Source organism: Orcinus orca, chromosome 13 (assembly GCF_937001465.1).
Source record: "Orcinus orca chromosome 13, mOrcOrc1.1, whole genome shotgun sequence".
Lineage (NCBI taxonomy): Eukaryota > Metazoa > Chordata > Mammalia > Artiodactyla > Delphinidae > Orcinus > Orcinus orca.
In genome coordinates this window covers 85490243-85509153 of record NC_064571.1, presented here as the reverse complement: position 1 = coordinate 85509153, position 18911 = coordinate 85490243, and the positions used below count along the sequence as shown (strand labels likewise).

At 46.0% G+C, this 18911-nt stretch overlaps 1 protein-coding gene across 1 annotated transcript in view; it reads right to left on the bottom strand.

The window, feature by feature from the left end:
• MBOAT2 (membrane bound O-acyltransferase domain containing 2) overlaps positions 1 to 18911 on the bottom strand; it is a 117949-nt gene that overhangs the window by 10903 nt on the left and 88135 nt on the right. The window contains exons 5-11 of the mRNA XM_004274904.4: positions 16233 to 16288; positions 14731 to 14785; positions 9411 to 9594; positions 5192 to 5384; positions 4716 to 4819; positions 2025 to 2089; positions 593 to 725 (exon numbers count right to left, since the gene is read on the bottom strand). Of these exons, the coding sequence (XP_004274952.1) occupies positions 593 to 725; positions 2025 to 2089; positions 4716 to 4819; positions 5192 to 5384; positions 9411 to 9594; positions 14731 to 14785; positions 16233 to 16288 (790 nt within the window). The remainder of the gene's footprint in view (positions 1 to 592; positions 726 to 2024; positions 2090 to 4715; positions 4820 to 5191; positions 5385 to 9410; positions 9595 to 14730; positions 14786 to 16232; positions 16289 to 18911) is intronic.

Here is an 18911-nt window from a genome sequence, read left to right as displayed (position 1 = left end):
GTAAGTGACATAAGAAGCTTGTTCAAACACTGTTTTTGTCACGTCACTTGCCTCCGATTGACTTCCAAGGACTTACACTAAACTGCCCCCCTTCTTTCCCATGTCACCAACCTAATTCCTCAACTGTTTCCCAGATAATACACTAGGTCTCAAATACCCTACAGACCTGCGGCCTGCTTCGCACTGGTGTCCGCCATGGGGAATGGCCCGTCCACGTTATCTAGGCCTGGCCACGGTCCCCTCTTCATCTAAAAGAGGACTCAAAGGCTGTAGTTTTCAGGACACATCTCTAAAATAAACCTACGCGTCTGGTCATCTCTATTTCACCCAGTTTTCAGCAATCCTTCCGAAGATTCTGTGACAACGAGGAACACGGTGTGGAGGCCTCTGTGGGCCGGGCCTTCCTCTCAGATGAGCCGAGCACGCAGCCCGCGAGGCACACTCAACACACCTGCCAGGCGCACCTCCCAGCCAGCCTGCAGCACTGACCTGGCCAAAGGAGCAAGGCTGCCCGGTAGGTAAGAGGCTCACTGGGCCTTTGACACCAGGTCACGTGACCAGCACTGCAGGATGAGAAGGAACTCATACTCACAGCTCGCGCTGCCAGCGTCATCACCACTCCCGTGAGAAAAGTCAGGTAGTAGCCCGGGTACACCCCGTGCCAAATGGCAGAGAGGATGAACGTCTGGATGGTTGGACTCGAGGAGGCGCGCTCGTAACACACCCTGGAAACCATGGAAAACATGAGTGATTAGAGCTTATCAAGTCCACAACGATCACTCTTATTCCTGGTCAGGAGCTAGGAAAATGGAGGTTATAGCTATTAGGGATCAGATGTATGAAAAGAAATTTCATTTCCATCTTTTCACTGGTACACGTAATGGCCAAAATGATCATTTCTAGTGTTTGGGAGTCCATGCTATGTACAGAAGAACTTTAACAAATATAAAAGTTATTTTTATTTTACATTATTTTATTATTTTCTTTAGTAACATTTAGAACTTTCAACTGATCTAACGATAGTCTTCTGGGAAGTAGGCTGTGCTCAGTGTAAAGTTTTCCTGTCACAGGTAGAGAACTCAGATGAAAATAAGATTTTCGTAAGGTATCAAATTTAAAATATAACAACAAAAAATAACACAACAGGTTAGTTCGGCAAATCTGCACCCATTGGGGAGACTGCAAGGCACCAGGAAGCAATGATAATGTGCTTTGGATATTTCAAGAGGTAAAGGGATTGAACTTGTCATGAGTAAAGGACATGACAAAAGAAGGCTTCTTTACACAGAACGGTGCTTAGAGCCCTCCCATCACAGGAGCAGTCTTTTATGAAATAAACTCAAGATCGGGCAGTGTGTCCCATCAAGAACAAGGAGAAAGGACGACTGGGAGCTTCTGCGCGGTGTCCTAACTCCGTCTTTCGTAATCGGCCCTCTGCCTTCCCCGTGTGCACGTGACAAGCCCTCATAATTCTCAGCACAGGCGCCTCTTTGCCCCTCATTCTCGCATGCTTCCCACTCACTCCCTCACCATCCTCACGACAGGGGGCATTGCATAGAGATGACTGCCGAGTTTGTACCAAGATGGTGACCTCCCACTGCAGAGGCTGGGTCTCTGCATCCTGTGCCCAACATATAAAGGTCTGTTGTCCTGAAATATTTTAAAACTGGAAGCGTTGTGCAAAATCTAGGGCATACGTACGGTGGCTGTGTAGGCATTTTTGTTTGGCCAAATCTCCCATGAATGAGGGACATACTGGTGATCTCAAACCTTGGTGGGCACCTTTCAAGGCAGGCTACGAGGTCAGTGGTGGCTACATTCATGACTCACGCCTAAATGGTTCTCTGACTTGGTAGCACCCTGCTTAACTCTGTTTCCCGGTTAACACAAGGTCACAGCGTTAATTTAATTTAGTTAAGAATGTGAAGCCAGTGAAGCTCAGCCTCAAGAACTAGAGGTCAAAAAAAAAAAAAAAGGAACTAGAGGCCAACGCTCAGCTGATGGTGGTTCTGGAGGGAGCTTACCTTTTGAGCCAAAGAGCTGTCTGAATATTCCAATTATCAAGAAACATCTTGAAACTTGTTGACATCTGAAAAACAAAGGAACTTTCTTCTTTGGCCAACAAAATAATGAAGCTTTAAAGGTAAGTAACATCTTACTGTGCTAAGAGTACATTACTTGACAATGATGGTAGTGTACGATCTCTTTCCTTAACGCCGTTTTTTCTAATAGAGTAACATCATTCTATAAAAGGAGTTACTGGAGGGAACATCTGTGAGGTAAATGGATTCTCACCATTTTCTCCTGTGTGTTAACACTTACAGGGGTTGCCATGGAATTATCCCAAAGACACTCCTGATGGAGCAGGTGAATGACCTTTCAGCGGCCGTTCACTGGGGGCCAGACTGGACGCCCCATCAGGTGCAGCCTCACTTCCTTCAGTGCCCCCCTCCCCAGCTGCTGGGAGTCTTGGCCTCCCAGGACCTGCTTACCCTGGAGGAGTGGTCTGCACATCTTCCTACCTTTCCAGTGCCTCACTCAAGCTTCCCCCACTAATGCCACCCTCCGATCTCAGAGGGAAGCTCTGGTCTCCTGGCCGCTACTCCTTCCCTGTGTAACCATCCCTCCTTGGCTCTGCACTTCTCACCACTTTAGATTCTCTGGTCCGTTATTTACTGCTCTCATCAAACTCTGAGGATGAAAACTTCTTAAGAGGCAAAAAATCTTACTCTTTTATGAATAAGGCACATATATACATATAGGATATAAAGAGATATACAATATATCTGTGCTATTAAAATTTCATGGGGCCTGATTAGGAAAAAAAAAAAGTCTTAAAAGCTCCTTAGTTGGCAATAATGAACAAAACATTAAAACACGGCCATATATTCATCACCCAATTTCCACAATTATCCATTTTCGCCTATCCTTCCCCATTTTATTACTGACACTGTTAAGAGCATTTCAAAGCAAATACCAGACATCTTATTTCACCTGTAAATAGCTCAGAATTTATGTCCAATAAATAGGGACCTTCAAAAAAAAACTATGATCAGGGACTTCCTTGGTGGTCCAGTGGTTGAGACTCCGCGCTCCCACCACAGGGGGCTTAGGTTCAATCCCTGGTCAGGGAACTGGATCCCATGTGCCACAACTAAGAGTTTGCATGCCGCAACTAAGGAGCCCACAGGCCGCGACTAACACCGGCCCAGCCAAATAAATAAATATTTTTTTAAAAAGAATAATTTTAAAAAATAATGTTACAAAAAATAAATAAATAAATTTAAAAAACTATGACCAAAAGAAAAAAAGAAAAAAAACTATGACCAGGTCTAACCAAATTAACAATAATTCCTTAATATCATCCAATATCCATTTTGTATTCAAATACCCCTGACGGTTTAAAAACATGGTTTTCCAGTTGGTGGGGTCAGTCAGGATCCAAACATATGGCACGTCTGGCTGATGTCTCTTTTAATGTGTAACAGCCCCTCTCTGCCCCCCACTTCTCCCATGCCATGCATTTGTGCAGGAAATCGGGTCACTGGTCCTATGGCACTCCCTGCTTCTGGCCCTGGTGTCTAACTTACTTCTCTATCTTCTGGGTCCCTTCTAACAGCAGAAGGATCTAGAGACCTGATCAGGCCTGTATTTCCTGTGGTCCCACAACTGCAGGTGCCAAGGTCCAGCAGTGGGTCCAGCTGCTCCACTCACTATTTGTTCCCGGTCAGCCTCTCACCCGAAGTTCTGGTAACTTCTCCCATCGGGAGCAGCCCCTTACACAGGCTTGCAGAGCAATACATGCTTTTGGTTTTCCTCTCTTCTCTCCAGCTACCCCCTCCCGCATGCCTTCCTTTGCCTGGCCTGTAAGATGGGGGCTCCTTTGGGGGCTCTCGTCTCGCCCCACCCCCTCAGTGTCCCTCATGGCTACTCTCGTGGTTCCTCCCAAAACCTGAAGTGCGATAGTTCCCAAATTACAATCTCAGCCCATGCCTCAGCATTCACTGGCCTGCTGGACCACTCGGGTAAGTCTGACATTTGAACACACCACCTTTCCCTTCATACCTGAGCCTTCTCCTTGCTCCTTACCCCAGTGAAAGGTACCACGGTGAACACAACGGTCTAAACCAGACCTCTGGGCATGATTCATAACTCGTTCTCTCTTGCTGATTCCAGTGTATCACCAAGTTCTGCTGAGTCTCTTAAACAGTGTCCAGTGTGTTTACGTCTTTCCAGCCCCACTGCCACTACCCTGGTTGAGGCCACCATCATGCTGGGCCTACACAGCACCCTCCTAATAGGTCACTGTCTCAGGAGGGCGACGCCTTCTGCCTGACATAGCCCCATCCTCCTAACACACACACACACACACACACACACACACACACACACTCAATCACCACACTAGTCTAAGCTGGCCTCCTATCTTAGAAACGCCCTATACCTCTCTGATCACAGCCAATCTTTCTGTATCCCTGGAACCCCCACTAGATTAAAGCTCCAGGAGGGCCCAGATTGTACTGATCTTATTCACCGGTTCCCCAGGGCCTGGGGCACATGGTTGATGACCAATAAATATTGGCTGATTGAAAGAATGAGTATTATTATTACAAATCTTTCAGTACCACTGTTGGGACATCACATCATAACCTATGAAGGCAAATTATGCTACTTAAAGTGTCATATGGTAACCAATTTCTTAATGATTTACTAACCTCTATTTGCTGAATTCTCAGATTGGAAATTAAGTCCCAACGAGCTGCTCCATTTTTGTCATATCCTCTGAATCCAAAGCCTGCCGCATTATTGATAGCGTCAGCTGTAATACACAAAGGAAAAGAAACTATTACAAACCTATGTAACAAACTACTGTGTTCTCCCAGAAGATGTACGTTATCATATACTATCATCTTTAATTCTTAAACAGTCAAAGTAGATTCATTCTCATTTTTATATGATATTATAATAAAATGGGCCTTGATCCAGTTTTTAGGCTCTCCTAACAGTTTTTAGGCTCTATCCTTATATGTAGGACATGAACTATAAGGTTTGCTTCTCCTGAATAGATGACCCTAGTTTTTCTCATTGGTCTTGAACTATATATTCTCAACAGGGTACTCTCCCGGCTATCACCAGGGTAAGATTTATACTTCCACACATTGACACAAAGGTTTATTCACGTGTCACTTACCTAACGTCCATGCAAAATAGTATTTCGGTCTGGCAGCCAAAAGAGAGACGTATAGATAGATAACCTTGGTCGGCCATGAAGCTGTAGCTTGAAAATGCTCATCAATGTTATACTCCACAGGTAATGTCTTAGAGACGGTCAAGTGAAAAAACAAGGAAAGTCCACAGACTAAGAGCTTCCGAATAACTGCCACCTGAAAGCAAGACGAGACTCTTCATAAACTTAATCGATACGTATTTACGTATTATTGCCACATAACTCCTCCTGAAGGCAGTATTAACCCTGTAACTCCATCCAAAACCCTGAACTCAGGCGTGCTCAGCATTTAAAGCCGCCACCGTCTCAGTATGAACACATGAAGCCTTATGTCTAATGACTGCCTCTGGGTTATGGCTCAAATCACACTAGAAACCCCAATGTGTATTTTCAGGACTTTCAGTAAACTTAGAAAAACTAAAAGCAAACACAGGTGTATAGGGTGACTACGTAAAAATGTTAACATTAGTAAGTTTTGGTAGTGGATTTTACGTGACTACACACACACACACACACACACACACACACACACACACACACACACACGGCTTATTTTTTCCATTGTGCTTTTTCCCTACTTTCCAAATTCTAGGTATTTCATGGAAAACTATTTTTACAATAAACAACTTTCACGTTTCTTTAAACCTGAAAGTTCTTTAAAGCAATTTTGTTCAAATGATAAAACCAAAAGAGCCACACCCAAGAAAACAAAAAGATCTGCATAAAGATTCTGATGGAAAGAAAGGGATAAGCTTTATTCTGGTAAGGTTCAATTACCTTGAAAAACACCAACTCATGGTGTTTTTATGTTTTCAGTAGGCTAGACTATTTCAATCTGATTCAATATAAAGGAGATTATACAGGCCACAGAGGTAAAGAAACAGGAAAGAAAAGGCTGGATCCAGAAGAAAGAATGTAACAAAATACTTGGATTTAGTGTCCTGCACAGTAATCAAATAATATTCCAATTAACTACAGTTATTTGCAGATGAACACCCGTATTTAACACTTTCTGTAATGGGGCCAAAAAGAAAGGCTCAAAGGCGAGAGTCAGAGCACATGCCTGATTCCTGCACTTTCGAAGTCTTTACGTATTGTCAGGAGGCGCTGGAAGGTCAAGGGCTCTTCGCTGCAACTGTTCTTATTCTCATTTTCCTGGTCGTCTTTCAAAGCTTCCTCCAGTAAAGTAAGGCTACCTTTTCTTCACTCCTACCTCCAAAATATCTAACCTACACATCTGAATTTGCAACAGGTAATTAGGGAAAAATTATAATTGTAAATGAAGTGAGATGAACCGAATGACCTCATATGTGAACCTAAAAATCGGATACATCACTTGAGTAACATAATGAGAAGTACTGTGGCCATTAGACTGTACACACTAGTTTCCAGGTCTCAGTTTAAAACAAGTTAAAGTAACATATACCTGATCTCAACTACCAGCTGGCACACACACCAACGAGAGTCCCCAAAAAAGCTAAGTCAATGCGGGATCAGGAACTCTGAAAGGCAGGGGTGAGGGGGCCTGAAGCTGGGAAGCCAGGTGTAACCCCAGTTCCCTCAGCCTCCTCTCCCCCATACTGGCAAGAAGCCAGAAGTTAACTCTCAGGTAAGCCTAACCAGAAAAGAGCCAGGCTTCAGGACACGGGTCCAGAGTGGGGCTGGAATGAATCGAGCCTGTGGTGGATGCATCCCGAGAGGCGATGTCCGCAGCCCCTCCCTCCCAGCTCCAGAGACCAGCAGTCAAGTCTGAACACCCGGGGCAGAAGACGGGAGAAGCCCGCACTCAAGAAACCAAACAGCCTCAGAGAAAAGACCTACCGGCATCACAGCAGAGACTGACAGGTGTTCCCCAGGAGACGTGCCCCCCTTCTTACATAGCAATGGATTTTCTATTTGCGCACGGTGAAGTCTAGCTAAAGACCACACGTCACAGCCTCCTTTGCAGTTGAGTGTAGCTATGTGGTCACAAGTAACATGGACAACTTCTGTGGCGAACCATCCTCAGACCATGAGGATGAGGGAAACGCCCTAAGGATGGCCAAAACGGGAGCTTGGATCCCCCGCCCGTGGAGCTGCCATATTACCCATGGACCGCTGACACTTGAGCTGTCCTGTAAGAGAAGAATAAACTTCCACCTTGTTTAACCTCCTGTTATTTTGGTCCTTGGTTCAGCAGCCAAACCTGTATCTTAACTAACGCAGATAAAGACAACTGGGAGGCCCCCAACAAAGGGGCCTCTGGGTACCTGACTGACCCACTTTGGATTCAAAGAGTCTACACACCCCACTCACAACACAAAGAGTTTCTAAGTGCCTTTAAGTGATCTGTAAATAACTACCACTGTTTGTGTGAACTATGTACATATGGAATTTAAATTTAAAATATACTAAAACAGTGAGATAATATATGAAGAGTATTTGCTATTGTCAACAATCTCTTATTTATGATGTCCATGACCTGAAGGAGGAAAGTGATGTTTTCTAAGAGCAAATCCCATAAAAATTCAGAGTGAGATGACAGAAGTAATACACAACTTTGCACTGTTTTTTGTTGGGTTTGATTTACCACTACTTATATGTTTGTTGCACTTGATATTTTTCCAGCATTTTACAAAATTAAGTCTAGCATTTTAATTCCTAATTTCCTAGTTAGGAATTCCTAAATTCCTAAATTCCTTACTAGGAATTTCCTAAATTCCTAATTTCATTCCCTTCTCAGTATTCTAGAATAAACCTCTGGGATATAGAAGCTGTCTATAAGTACCTTGAGCTCCTCCTACGGCAGTGAGGCCTCTGAAGGGTTAAGTGGTCAGCCTGACACAAAACAGTCAGCGAAGAGATCTGAATATACCCAGTTTCTCGTCCCAGTTTGAGCTGGCATTCATCAATTAACACTTGGCCAGTTAACGGAAACTGTGAAGACGAGAGCATCTTTTTGGTGTAAAACACAATGAGTTGCATGGCACGAAAGAGAAAATACGAGAGATTTTGCAAATGAGTGCACGTCTTCATTCACTCTTTGTTTCATAATAACTTAGCAAGGAGCTGGTCCTCTGCTCCAAACCCCACATTCAGAGAAAGCATACTAGCCCCACCTTTTTTTTTTTTTAAATTAATTAATTTATTTATTTATGGTTGTGTTGGGTCTTCGTTTCTGTGCGAGGGCTTTTTCTAGTTGCGGCGAGCGGGGGCCACTCTTCATTGCGGTGCGCGGGCCTCTCACTATCGCAGCCTCTCTTGTTGCGGAGCACAGGCTCCAGACGCGCAGGCTCAGTGGCCATGACTCACGGGCCCAGCCGCTCCACGGCATGTGGGATCTTCCCGGACCGGGGCACGAACCCGTGTCCCCTGCATCGGCAGGCGGACTCTCAACCACTGCGCCACCAGGGAAGCCCCAGCCCCACCTTCTTGTCTCACAGACTTGTTGACTGGCCTATTTCTCATGGACCTTTAGATTCTACCAGATCAAATCCAGCAGAACTTGGCCTGCACAGAGCCGCACGGGCTCCCCGGACAAGAAGTATCAGTTGTTCCAAGGAATAAAGATGACATTCGGGTGTGAGGCTCAGACCGCCTGGCCTTGGATTCCGGTTCTCCCACTGCCACCCTGGAAACCCTGGTCAAATTACTTAGCCTCTGAGTCTCAGCCTCCTCATACGCGGAGTCGTGAGAATAAAGCGTCTGCCCCGCAAGACTGTCCTAGGGGCTGAAAGTGCTGGGAAAGTGTTCACTATTATTATCTTCTGTATTGTGAAAACTGGACAAGGTTTTATGGAAAAGGTGATATCTGAAGTAGGCCTTTAAAGAGGCGTAAGATTTCAACTGGCAATGGTCAGCATGAGGAGAGACGTAAGGTACAGCTAAGGAAAAAGCCTGGAAAATGAGGCTCGGCCAGAGCCACGAGATGGGCTTTTCTGTAAAATACTCCATGACTACAAAGCATTATCCTCACTAAGGAACGCAGCACAGCTTTTAAAGTAACCTTATTTTTGTTCTTCAGTCATGATTGTACTTCTACCAGGCATCACCACTAGGTACTGTGTGAAGTGTCATTTACCTCGAAAAATGTTTTTAAAGAAAAAGATGGGTAAACTCAAAACTTGAAAACATTAGTATCTTGAAATAAACAAGGCTAATCAATACATGTTAGAGAGGCTGCAGGTGAACCTCATGACCTTACATTTGGAGATGGCTCTGTCTTTTCATACTGTATCTCTTCTTTTCCGTGTTCACCTGATTGTGTCACATGGTACGATCTGCCTTCGATGAAAGTGATGTAGTCTTTGTAAGAGCAGAGTGGGCCTGCCAGGATTCCCATGAAGTTACAGTTGTAACTTAAATACTCCAGAAGGCTCGGCATGCGTCTGCAACGAAAAGACACGCAACATGTGAGAGGGAACATTCGCTTCCAGAAAATGTGACAGGAATGATCTTCTCCATCCTCACTTCTCTTAGCATTTCCAAAATAAAACTAGCTCTGATTTTCATTTGCATCCAAACAATGAGAATTTAAAGGTTCAGGATGAAGGAATGCGCAACAATATTTCTGGATAAAAGAGCTTCCATACAGGTCTTTATGAGCAACTACGAAGGGTCTCCACCTAACTCCTCATGATGAAACAAACCCGAGGAGGACAAGATACGGCAGGAAGAATCATCTCTTACTATTCAATCGTTCACTCATTTAACAAATCTACGTGTGCACCGACTACTACACACACGCTCCAGGGTCTAGAGATACCGCAGTAAACCAAACAGAGGAACGCTGCATTCATAGAGCTTACGGAACAGCTGCAGAAAATAAACAATAAAAAACTACATAACGTAACTTCAGAGATGCTACGTGCAAGGAGAAGGGGGCATTTTGTTATATTAATAAGTCAGAGGAGGCCTCTCTGATCAGGAGACGTGCGAGTCGTGTGAATGTCCCGGACAAGGGCTCCAGGCAGAGGGAACGATGAGGGCAAAAGCCCTGAGCCGGGGGCAGGGCCAGCAGCAGGGAGCCCGGTGTGGCTGGGCAGGCTGAGCCAGGCAGAGAGGCAGGAAGGGAGTCAGCGAGCCGAGGTGAGGGGCCCGCCTTGCAAGGCGCGGAGGGAACCTTGGATTTTATTCTGAATGTGCTGAAAAACTACGGTCGGCTTTTAAAATACCTACGTTTTGAAAGAACCCCTCTAGCCCCTGGGTGTGGACAGAGAAGGGTGGACGGGGAAGACCAGTCAGGAGGCCGCTGACCTCCAGGGGGAGGTGACGGGGCTGGGGCCGCGGAGCAGCAGCGTCTGCCTGCATTCTGGCAGGACAGCCCTGGGGTCTGCGGATGGACCGGATGTGCGGCGTAAGGGAGAAAGGAATCAAGGATGTTGTGCAACATTTTTTTTTTAATTAATTTTTGGCTGCGTCGGGTCTTCGTTGCTGCGCACGGGCTTTCTCTAGTTGCGGTGAGCGGGGGCTGCTCTTCGTTGCAGTGCGCGGGCTTCTCATTTCGGTGGCTTCTCTTGTTGTGGAGCATGGGCTCTAGGTGTGCAGGCTTCAGTAGTTGTGGCACGTGGGCTCAGTAGTTGCGGCACACGGGCTTAGTTGCTCCGCAGCATGTGGGATCTTCCCGGACCAGGGCTCGAACCCACGTCCCCTGCATTGGCAGGCAGACTCCCAACCACTGCACCACCAGGGAAGCCCTACTGCAACATTTTTAATTCAACTGCTCTCAGGTCAGTCCAAATGGCACACAGTATCTAAAGTGTACGAAGCATTCCAGTTCTCAATGCAGGTAACCGGGAGAAAACCAGTTAATAACGTAGGAGATTATGCAGACCATGTATATTATCATGTAAATGCATCAGAAGTGTATTTTTTTTATTTTTTAAAACCAGCTCCATCTGTGAAGTCTGCCATCCACTGACAGCTATAAACTACCACAAATAAAAGCACAACTACACCTGGGGAGAGTAAGTAGGCTCTTGAACGTGTTACAGCCCTGTCTTCCTCTCTAATATGACAGGCGATCTCCTAAAAAAGCACAGTCTCTATGGCCAAGAGGAGTCGACGGAACCCCCTCACGTATATTTTTATTAAATAAAACAAAGAGAAAACAGTGCTTCTGGCCCAACTGACACTCAGCTAGGTCACCCCTTAGCCAAAACTCCTTAAAAATTTCTTCCTGAATTACTTTTCTACATTTAAAAGTTTTTGGAACGTTAAGTCATTTTTCTTGAGGGCTCACGAGTGATTGGGAGCAAAATGTTTCGGCAGATTTTCTCTTGTAGTTCTTTCCACGTAACAGAGGGCCTTCTCACCACCTCGCACACCTGGACGAGTGCCCCGTCGTCACAAAGCTGCCGAAGAGCCCCTGTGCTCAGGCAACAGAGCCCCATTTTCAACACCACTTATTTCAAGACCAAAACAACGCCAGGTTGTCAAGGCGCATCTCAATCTTACCGTGTCCAAATATGTATCACAATTTTCAAGGACAGATGATTCTGAACCATGAAACTTGCTGACGTACAAATGACAAGTCATGTTAGGAAAGAGGCAGATAACTATACTACGTGCTATGAAACGAGAACTAAGTATAACTGTAATACTCTATTTATGACATCAAGTGGGAGATTCGTTCTTCATTCCATAAATACTTATTTGATATTAACTGTGCGTCATCCCAGGTTAGGGCTGCTCAGGCTCAGCGTTACTGACATTTAGGGACAATATTTCTTTGTTGAAGGGGACCGTCCTGTGCACTGTAGGACGTTAGCCACATCCCTGGCCTTGACCTGGCAGAAGTCAGTAGCACCGCCCCTCTCCTTCAGTGACAACCAAAAATGTCCCTGGCATTGGCAAATATCTCCTGGGGCCCACAAGCACCCCAGGGCAAACTGCCGTTGAGGAGATGGGAATGTAATGATAAGGAAGACGAAGGTCTGTCCTCCTGGAGCTGACAAGTGGGGGCCAGGGAGAGGGACAATCTCCATAAATATATTATAAAACATCAGACAGTGATACACATGATGAAGGAAAGTAAAGCAGGGCCAAGGGCTACAGGGTGCTGGAGGGGAGGGCTGTGCAGTGACGGGCGGGCTGAGTAGGGAGGAAAGGAGGCTACGGCTCCTGTGGGACCTGCCAGGTGGCCGTCAGACCTTTGTTAGTTTATTCTCGATGGCATGAGGAGCCACGGGAGGGTTTTCATCAGGAGAGGGTGATAATATAATCCAATACGTAGTAAAAGAATCTCTGGCTGCCGGGTGGGCTGGAGAGCAGCCAGAAAAGCTCGGACAGTGGACCAGGTGGAGAGCGAGGTTAGGCCGCGGTGATGTCAGTGGACCAGGTAGAAAGCGAGGCAGCTGGGAGGGAAGTAACGGTGGAAGAACAGATGGGGTTGGGGTGCGGGACAAGGGACACAGAAATCAGAAGTCCTGTTCCAAACAGGTTCCATCTGAGACACTGTTTACCCTCCACACCTGGATGCTGCAATGGCAGGTGGACATACGAGGCTGGGGCCCAGGAGAGAGGCTGGATAGGGATATAAACATAGGAGACTTCAAATGCGTGGACGGTATTAAAGCCAATGGAAGGCAAGCAATCGCCCGGAGAAGATGGAAAAGTCCAAGGATGTGCCCAGCAGCACAGGAACACTTCGCAGTGAGGCAGAGGGATTCAGCAGAGGAGACCAAGAGAAGCAGCCGGTGAGGCACGAGGACGGTGAGATGCACGTGGTGGCCCGGATGGTAAGCGGCGAAGGTGTTTCACGGACTGAGCGAGCCAACGGGTCACGCGGTGCTGAGAGGTCGAGCGGCCTACAGACCGAGGCGGACCATTAAATCTGCCAAGGTGAAGAGCAACCTTGAAAGAATGGTGGCAGACAAGCATCGAGGACAGAAACCTGACTGCAGTGGGTTGGGGAGAGAAAAGGAGATGAGGAAGTAAGAATAGAGAAATCCTTCAAGGAGTCTTGCTCTAAAGGAGTGGAGAGTCATGGGTGGAAGCTGGAAGGGGCTGTGAGGTCAAGGAGTCTTTTCCCTTTAAGTTGGTGGGAATGAGCCCACAGGGGGGAAAAACGGATGAGCGACAATGCACAAGATGGGATAACCGAAGAAGCAAAATCCTTGAGTTTTGTACTCAAGAAGCAACTGGACTCAGCGCTGACGTGAAAAGTTGGCCTTGGGCTGGACTGCGGACGGTGTATACGTGGCACTGGGAAGGAAAGGAGAGTATTCTGTTACAGACACAGGCAGGCTGGTAGGTTTGGCGGTCGCAGAATGAAGCAGAGTTGCCTTATTTTCTCCAAAAAGCAAACACCATCCCACGTGCATGTCGGGGACGGGGTGCTGGGAGTGGGGGAGAAAGGAGGACGCTGTTCCCAATGCTGCAGCAGGTGGAAAGTGAGTGGCCGGCGGGGAGGAGGCAGGGGAACTGTGGTTAATACTGAGCTCCGTAGCTTTAAACCTGGGGTAACAAATCCGAAACACTCCAATCAGCAAGACAACGTTTTTCCACTCTGCCTTCTTCTGCTGTTCGGGCAGGCGGAGAGTTGAATGTAACCGGGTCTGGGGTCTTGCCAGGTGGCCGTGTGGGAGGGAAAGGGGGGACCAGGGCTGAGTGGTTCCTGACAAGCGGTTCCTGGGATGGACCCAGGACTCCTACAGATCACAGAGCCAAGGTCAAACTAACCTCTTAGCAGCTAAATAAATTCAAGTGCATATTCGCTGATATATAAAGACTGGCTAGAGTGAATATCAAAATAGAATCATTTTAAAGATGGGGAAAATATAAGAAGATCCTCAAGACGTACTACCTGGGATCAAAGGTGAGCACTGAGGGTAGGGCCTTCCTACTACACAAACCATTTCATTCTTCTGACAGCCAAGAATATATTATTAGTTCCAGATTTACAGGAAACGAGGTGCTTGTGGGAAGTTCTTCTTTAGGTAAATTGAGTATCTGACGTCTAATTATATTAGATTAAGATAGGCCCTGTCAAGCTATTAAGCTATTCCTCAGAGGAGTCCACAGAGGACGCACAGTAAACAAGGAGCAGGCTCTCCCACAGTGAATTCCTCAAGTACCAATGAGAGTATCTCGCTGGTTCTTCATTATTTCCAAACATGGCATCTCTGTGCTATATTAACACATCTAAGCCCAGCACCTGCCATCAGGTCATTGGTCTATAAATGGTAGCTGTGATTATGACTCATAATTACTACATGAAGACCAAACAACCTTCCTGTCTTCAGGGAACTCAGAGCCTCGCAGAAGGGACAGAAGACTTTGTAGCTGCCTCGTGGTGCACAGGAGGTGCTGCTGTATGATGAAATACTCAAGGTGCTGTGGGAGTCTTAGAGGGAGGCCCAGCCCAGCCGGATTTTGGGGCGGGAGGCGTGCAGACGGAGGATCGTTTGGTTTTCATGAACTAAGAGCTTCTAGGAGGACAAGTTAGCCTTGGCCATGAGTAAGTGTGTGTCCCCAGCAGGGACAGCGTGAACCTCGGCAGGAGACGATTTAAAGGCACATACCTTACCGCTAAGCCTCTCTGTGATGGAGTCAGTTCTTCATCCTTTCGAAACATCCCTGAGAAATAAAAATAGGCAATTTATCAATTATGATTTCTCCCAAGAAAAGAATGGTATTTCTTCCCATTCACACTTGCATTACTTTCCTCCTTCGAAATTCAGGTTATAATCCCAATTTTGGCCTAACTATTTGGTATAACTAGTCCCTTTCTTTCTCATTACAACACAGGCTCAATCATGTGAAAGGACCATCATATAACCAAACACGTCCAGCTCTGGGCAAAATAAATAACACATGTCAGGGAACTAATTTGACTCTTTTCTAAAGGAAAGTATTATTACATTTAAAAGTTCCCCAATGCTAGCATATTTAATAGTACTTTTCAAAAGGAGGCATGAAAATGTTTCTATTATTGGACGATTCCAATGACTAACCTCAATGGTATGGACAGTATAAAGCAAGGAAGGATTTCCTCACTCCTACGTGACTCTAGTGAATGAAACTGAACTCAGTATACCATCTTCAACCACTTCTTTACCTTTCCTCCAAACAGGAGAATGTTACCTATGATTACACATCAACTTACTAAATCTTTTTTTTTTTTTGCGGTACGCGGGCCTCTCACTGTTGTGGCCTCTCCCGTTGCGGAGCACAGGCTCCGGACGCACAGGCTCAGCGGCCATGGCTCACGGGCCCAGCCACTCCGCAGCATGTGGGATCTTCCCGGACCGGGGCACGAACCCGTGTCCCCTGCATCGGCAGGTGGACTCTCAACCACTGTGCCACCAGGGAAGTCCTCAAATTGCTAAATCTTAAACCCAGTTTAAAGGCCAGAGGAGGTCTAAGAAGCAACAACACACTTCGAAAATTCTTGTGGGTCTTCCCGAGCAGGTGGCACAGGATGGGTGATGGATACTAGGAGGCTGCAAATCCATCCAGGCTACATATAAATGATTGTCCTATAGAGAATCCTCCTTCAATCTCTGAAGAAACCAGAGTCTAACTCTTAGGACTCAGAGTCCTGACTGCCAGCATTTGCCACGGCAAGGTGTCCATTCACTGAGGATACAGAATATGAATATGTACGTATTTGTACTAAAAGGATACGTAAGTGTGCGTGTGTTCATGTGTATAAGGGAGTGGGGCAGGGGGAAAACATGCAGATTTTAATACAAATGTAACACAGAGATGAAGCAGGGATTAATAAAACTTGATTTAGACCAAATGTCTATTTCCTTCGTATTTTAAAGTGCCACTGATGTGGGTCACGGGCCTGACTCACACTATTTTACTTTGTTTCTGTCACTGAACTGAATGCAAAATTAAGAATAAACAGTGAAAGAAAACAAACACACGTTAGTAGCCTTAAGCAGAGTTCAATATTTTCCCTATCTTACCGCCATCCCTTTATTTCCTCTAACAGAAAGTTATCATAATCTCTCAAACAAAGGATGGTTGGAATATAACCTTTTCGGTGATGAAAAATTAATTTCCAAATTCTTACCATCATGAATTTCGCAAGCCAAACTAGTGATCTTCTGGGTAATTATCATCATTGGGCTATGACAAAACAGAAAATAAATATTTTACAAGAAGAAATTTAAAATAATACTTATGATATATGAAAGAGTTTTTATTCTGCTTATGACTACAAAACCCTGAAATTTTTAAATAAAAACAAGACCCCAAGGAATTTCAAAGAGAACTCCAGGGCTGTTATGTTTGGGGAAGCGACAGAAGACAGGGGATCTGGGTTCTCTCCCTTGCTCTAAGAAAAGGCTCATCCTCTAAAGGAAACCCGTGTGAGCAGAGATGCAGCCCCACCTCCTCACTTCCTGCCTGTAACCTGAGGCCAGAGCTGAGGACCACACAGCCACCAGAGGGGACCCCATCACCCCACTCTCACTCAGTACTTTTCAATACTCTGTGCTGCCTTTTGCCTCAGGGCTGAATTTAAAGATGGAAAGTAAGTCGCCTGGGAAAAGGCGAATAGGTAGAAAATTAAAGGAGTTTGGGTAAGAAATGTGGAGCAAAGCAGAAAGAGGGAAATGGGCTAAAAGAGAAAGGACGACATCTATGTCGCTATTCCAGGAGCCAGGCAAGGCGGGGGAGCAGCTGTTAAAATGCCCTGGAGCAGTACTGAACGCACACAAACCAGGTTACACTCCACAGAAAGAGGACTTTAAATGTGCGTCACAAGTGAGAAAATGGCAACCGTTTTCCCGTATTTCCTAATCTCTAATTGAATGGATAACTTGAGAAGAAAACCAAAATCCACATAAGAAAACCCACCAGGCTACATTTTCATCCTTTATGTTAGCTTACAGACATGAGTATTAAAGAACAATTAACCCTAAGTTACCTGTTTATAGTTTTGGAATCTCAATAAAACCAGGAGGAAATCATGGAAGGCCCATCGCAGCCGGGGAGCGGCACCACGAAGACCCTGAGCTTCCCCCCTACCCTCCCACCCCCACCCCTCCCCGTGCCCACTGCTCAGAGCACAGACTGCCACCTTCACCAAAACAACCAGCATCTTCAAACATGTAAAGAAAGGAGGTGATTTCTCACCGTGTCAGCAACGTCATCAAGGGTTTGTTGTAAATGGTCCGACCGCTGGCATGAGATGCACAGACCTGGGCCCCCCGAGAACTTACAGCCCACTGTCCTCACCTAACAGGCAAGATCTCACGAAAAACCTGTCAGATGACGATTGCTCTTAAACTCAAAGTACTAACAGAGAGGATTCCTCTTGAGTTCCCTTAAAGGTCAGTTCCTACACATACATCACTCACTCTCAGGAAATTATTCCTCGGCTAACCTATCCCCCAGGCTGCTTGCTTTCAACACCCAGTTGCCATTTATTTTTTAACTTTGCAAGATATTTTACATGCCTTTGAGGATTATAAAAATACCTTGTAACTCCCATTTCCCTGGGGGAAAAGAATCATTTTTCTCACCTGCCTAATTCTCTTCATAGTTTAGTTAAAAAATGGATGAGAAAATACTCTTCGGTTCTAAATTTTAATTCTCGCATCACCTTAAAACATCATAAAAACACCTGAAAAAATAATTATTAAATTTATACTATCAGCTCAGTGACGTACTAAATTGTTAGGTCCATATACATCAGATGTTCCCCAAAGGCAAATACATGCTTCTTGAGTGCGTGCCCTTACTGTGCCTACTGGCAGCCCCAAGCAACTTCTACTCTATCAGGTGTGCGGGACGCAGGCTCTCATGCAAGTGAGCTGCGTCGGGGGACAGAGTGGTTCCAAGGAGCACGCTCCCTAACAGAGGTGGGAAGAAGGCGGGGGGCAGACCCACGTGCTCCAGACTCTCCCCAGATGCTGCTTCCTCCTGGAGCTGCTTTGCAAGGAGATCCCCGTCCCCTGCTTCAGGTCTCAGGCTAACAGTCCCTTCGTACAAGAGGCCCGTGCGCAGCTCCTCCCCAGCAGCCACCTCTGCCCAAATGCAACACACGCCCTTCACTTCATCTCAGCGTCCTGTTTATTTCCTTCAAAGAATTCTTCACATTCATGAGTGTTTCATTTATCCAGTGATGGCTGTGTTTTAAAATCTCTCTTCCCTCTTTAGAAGGTCCCTGCTATATGGAGCTAACAGTCTTTCTCACCACGGACCCTCCAGTGCCGAGCACAGTGCCTGGCACAGGATGTGTGCTGAATAAATATTTCTAAAATACCACATCAACTGAATCTTCTGAGTGTCAAGACCCATCACTCCTTCCGGAGGTTGATTATATTCCTTCCCTCCTGTCCGCTCTCCTCTGTGCTTGAAAACAGGCACCAGACTGTTCTGTAATTATTGGGTTATTTTCCTGTCACCACAAAACCCATGGACTACTTAGCAGCAGGAACCCTGCCCTGTTCACCTCTGTACCCTCGGCACCTGCTATATACTCGGGCTCAAAGTTCTGACCGGCTTGTAAAAATGTCTCTCATCGCTTCTCTGTTTCCTTAACCGACGATTGTTACCCCTGAACATTTCCTTTGGTTTTAAAGGGGTGGCCATTCCACAGCCTCTGGTCCAACCTGCCCCAGGCAGGGGTCAGGGGGTGGCTAATGTGACAGGAACATGACAGAAGACAAAATCATTACAGAGTGACTATGAAGGAGCACTTTATGAATGAAAGCAAAAAAGGACTAGGGGGAAGCTCAGCATG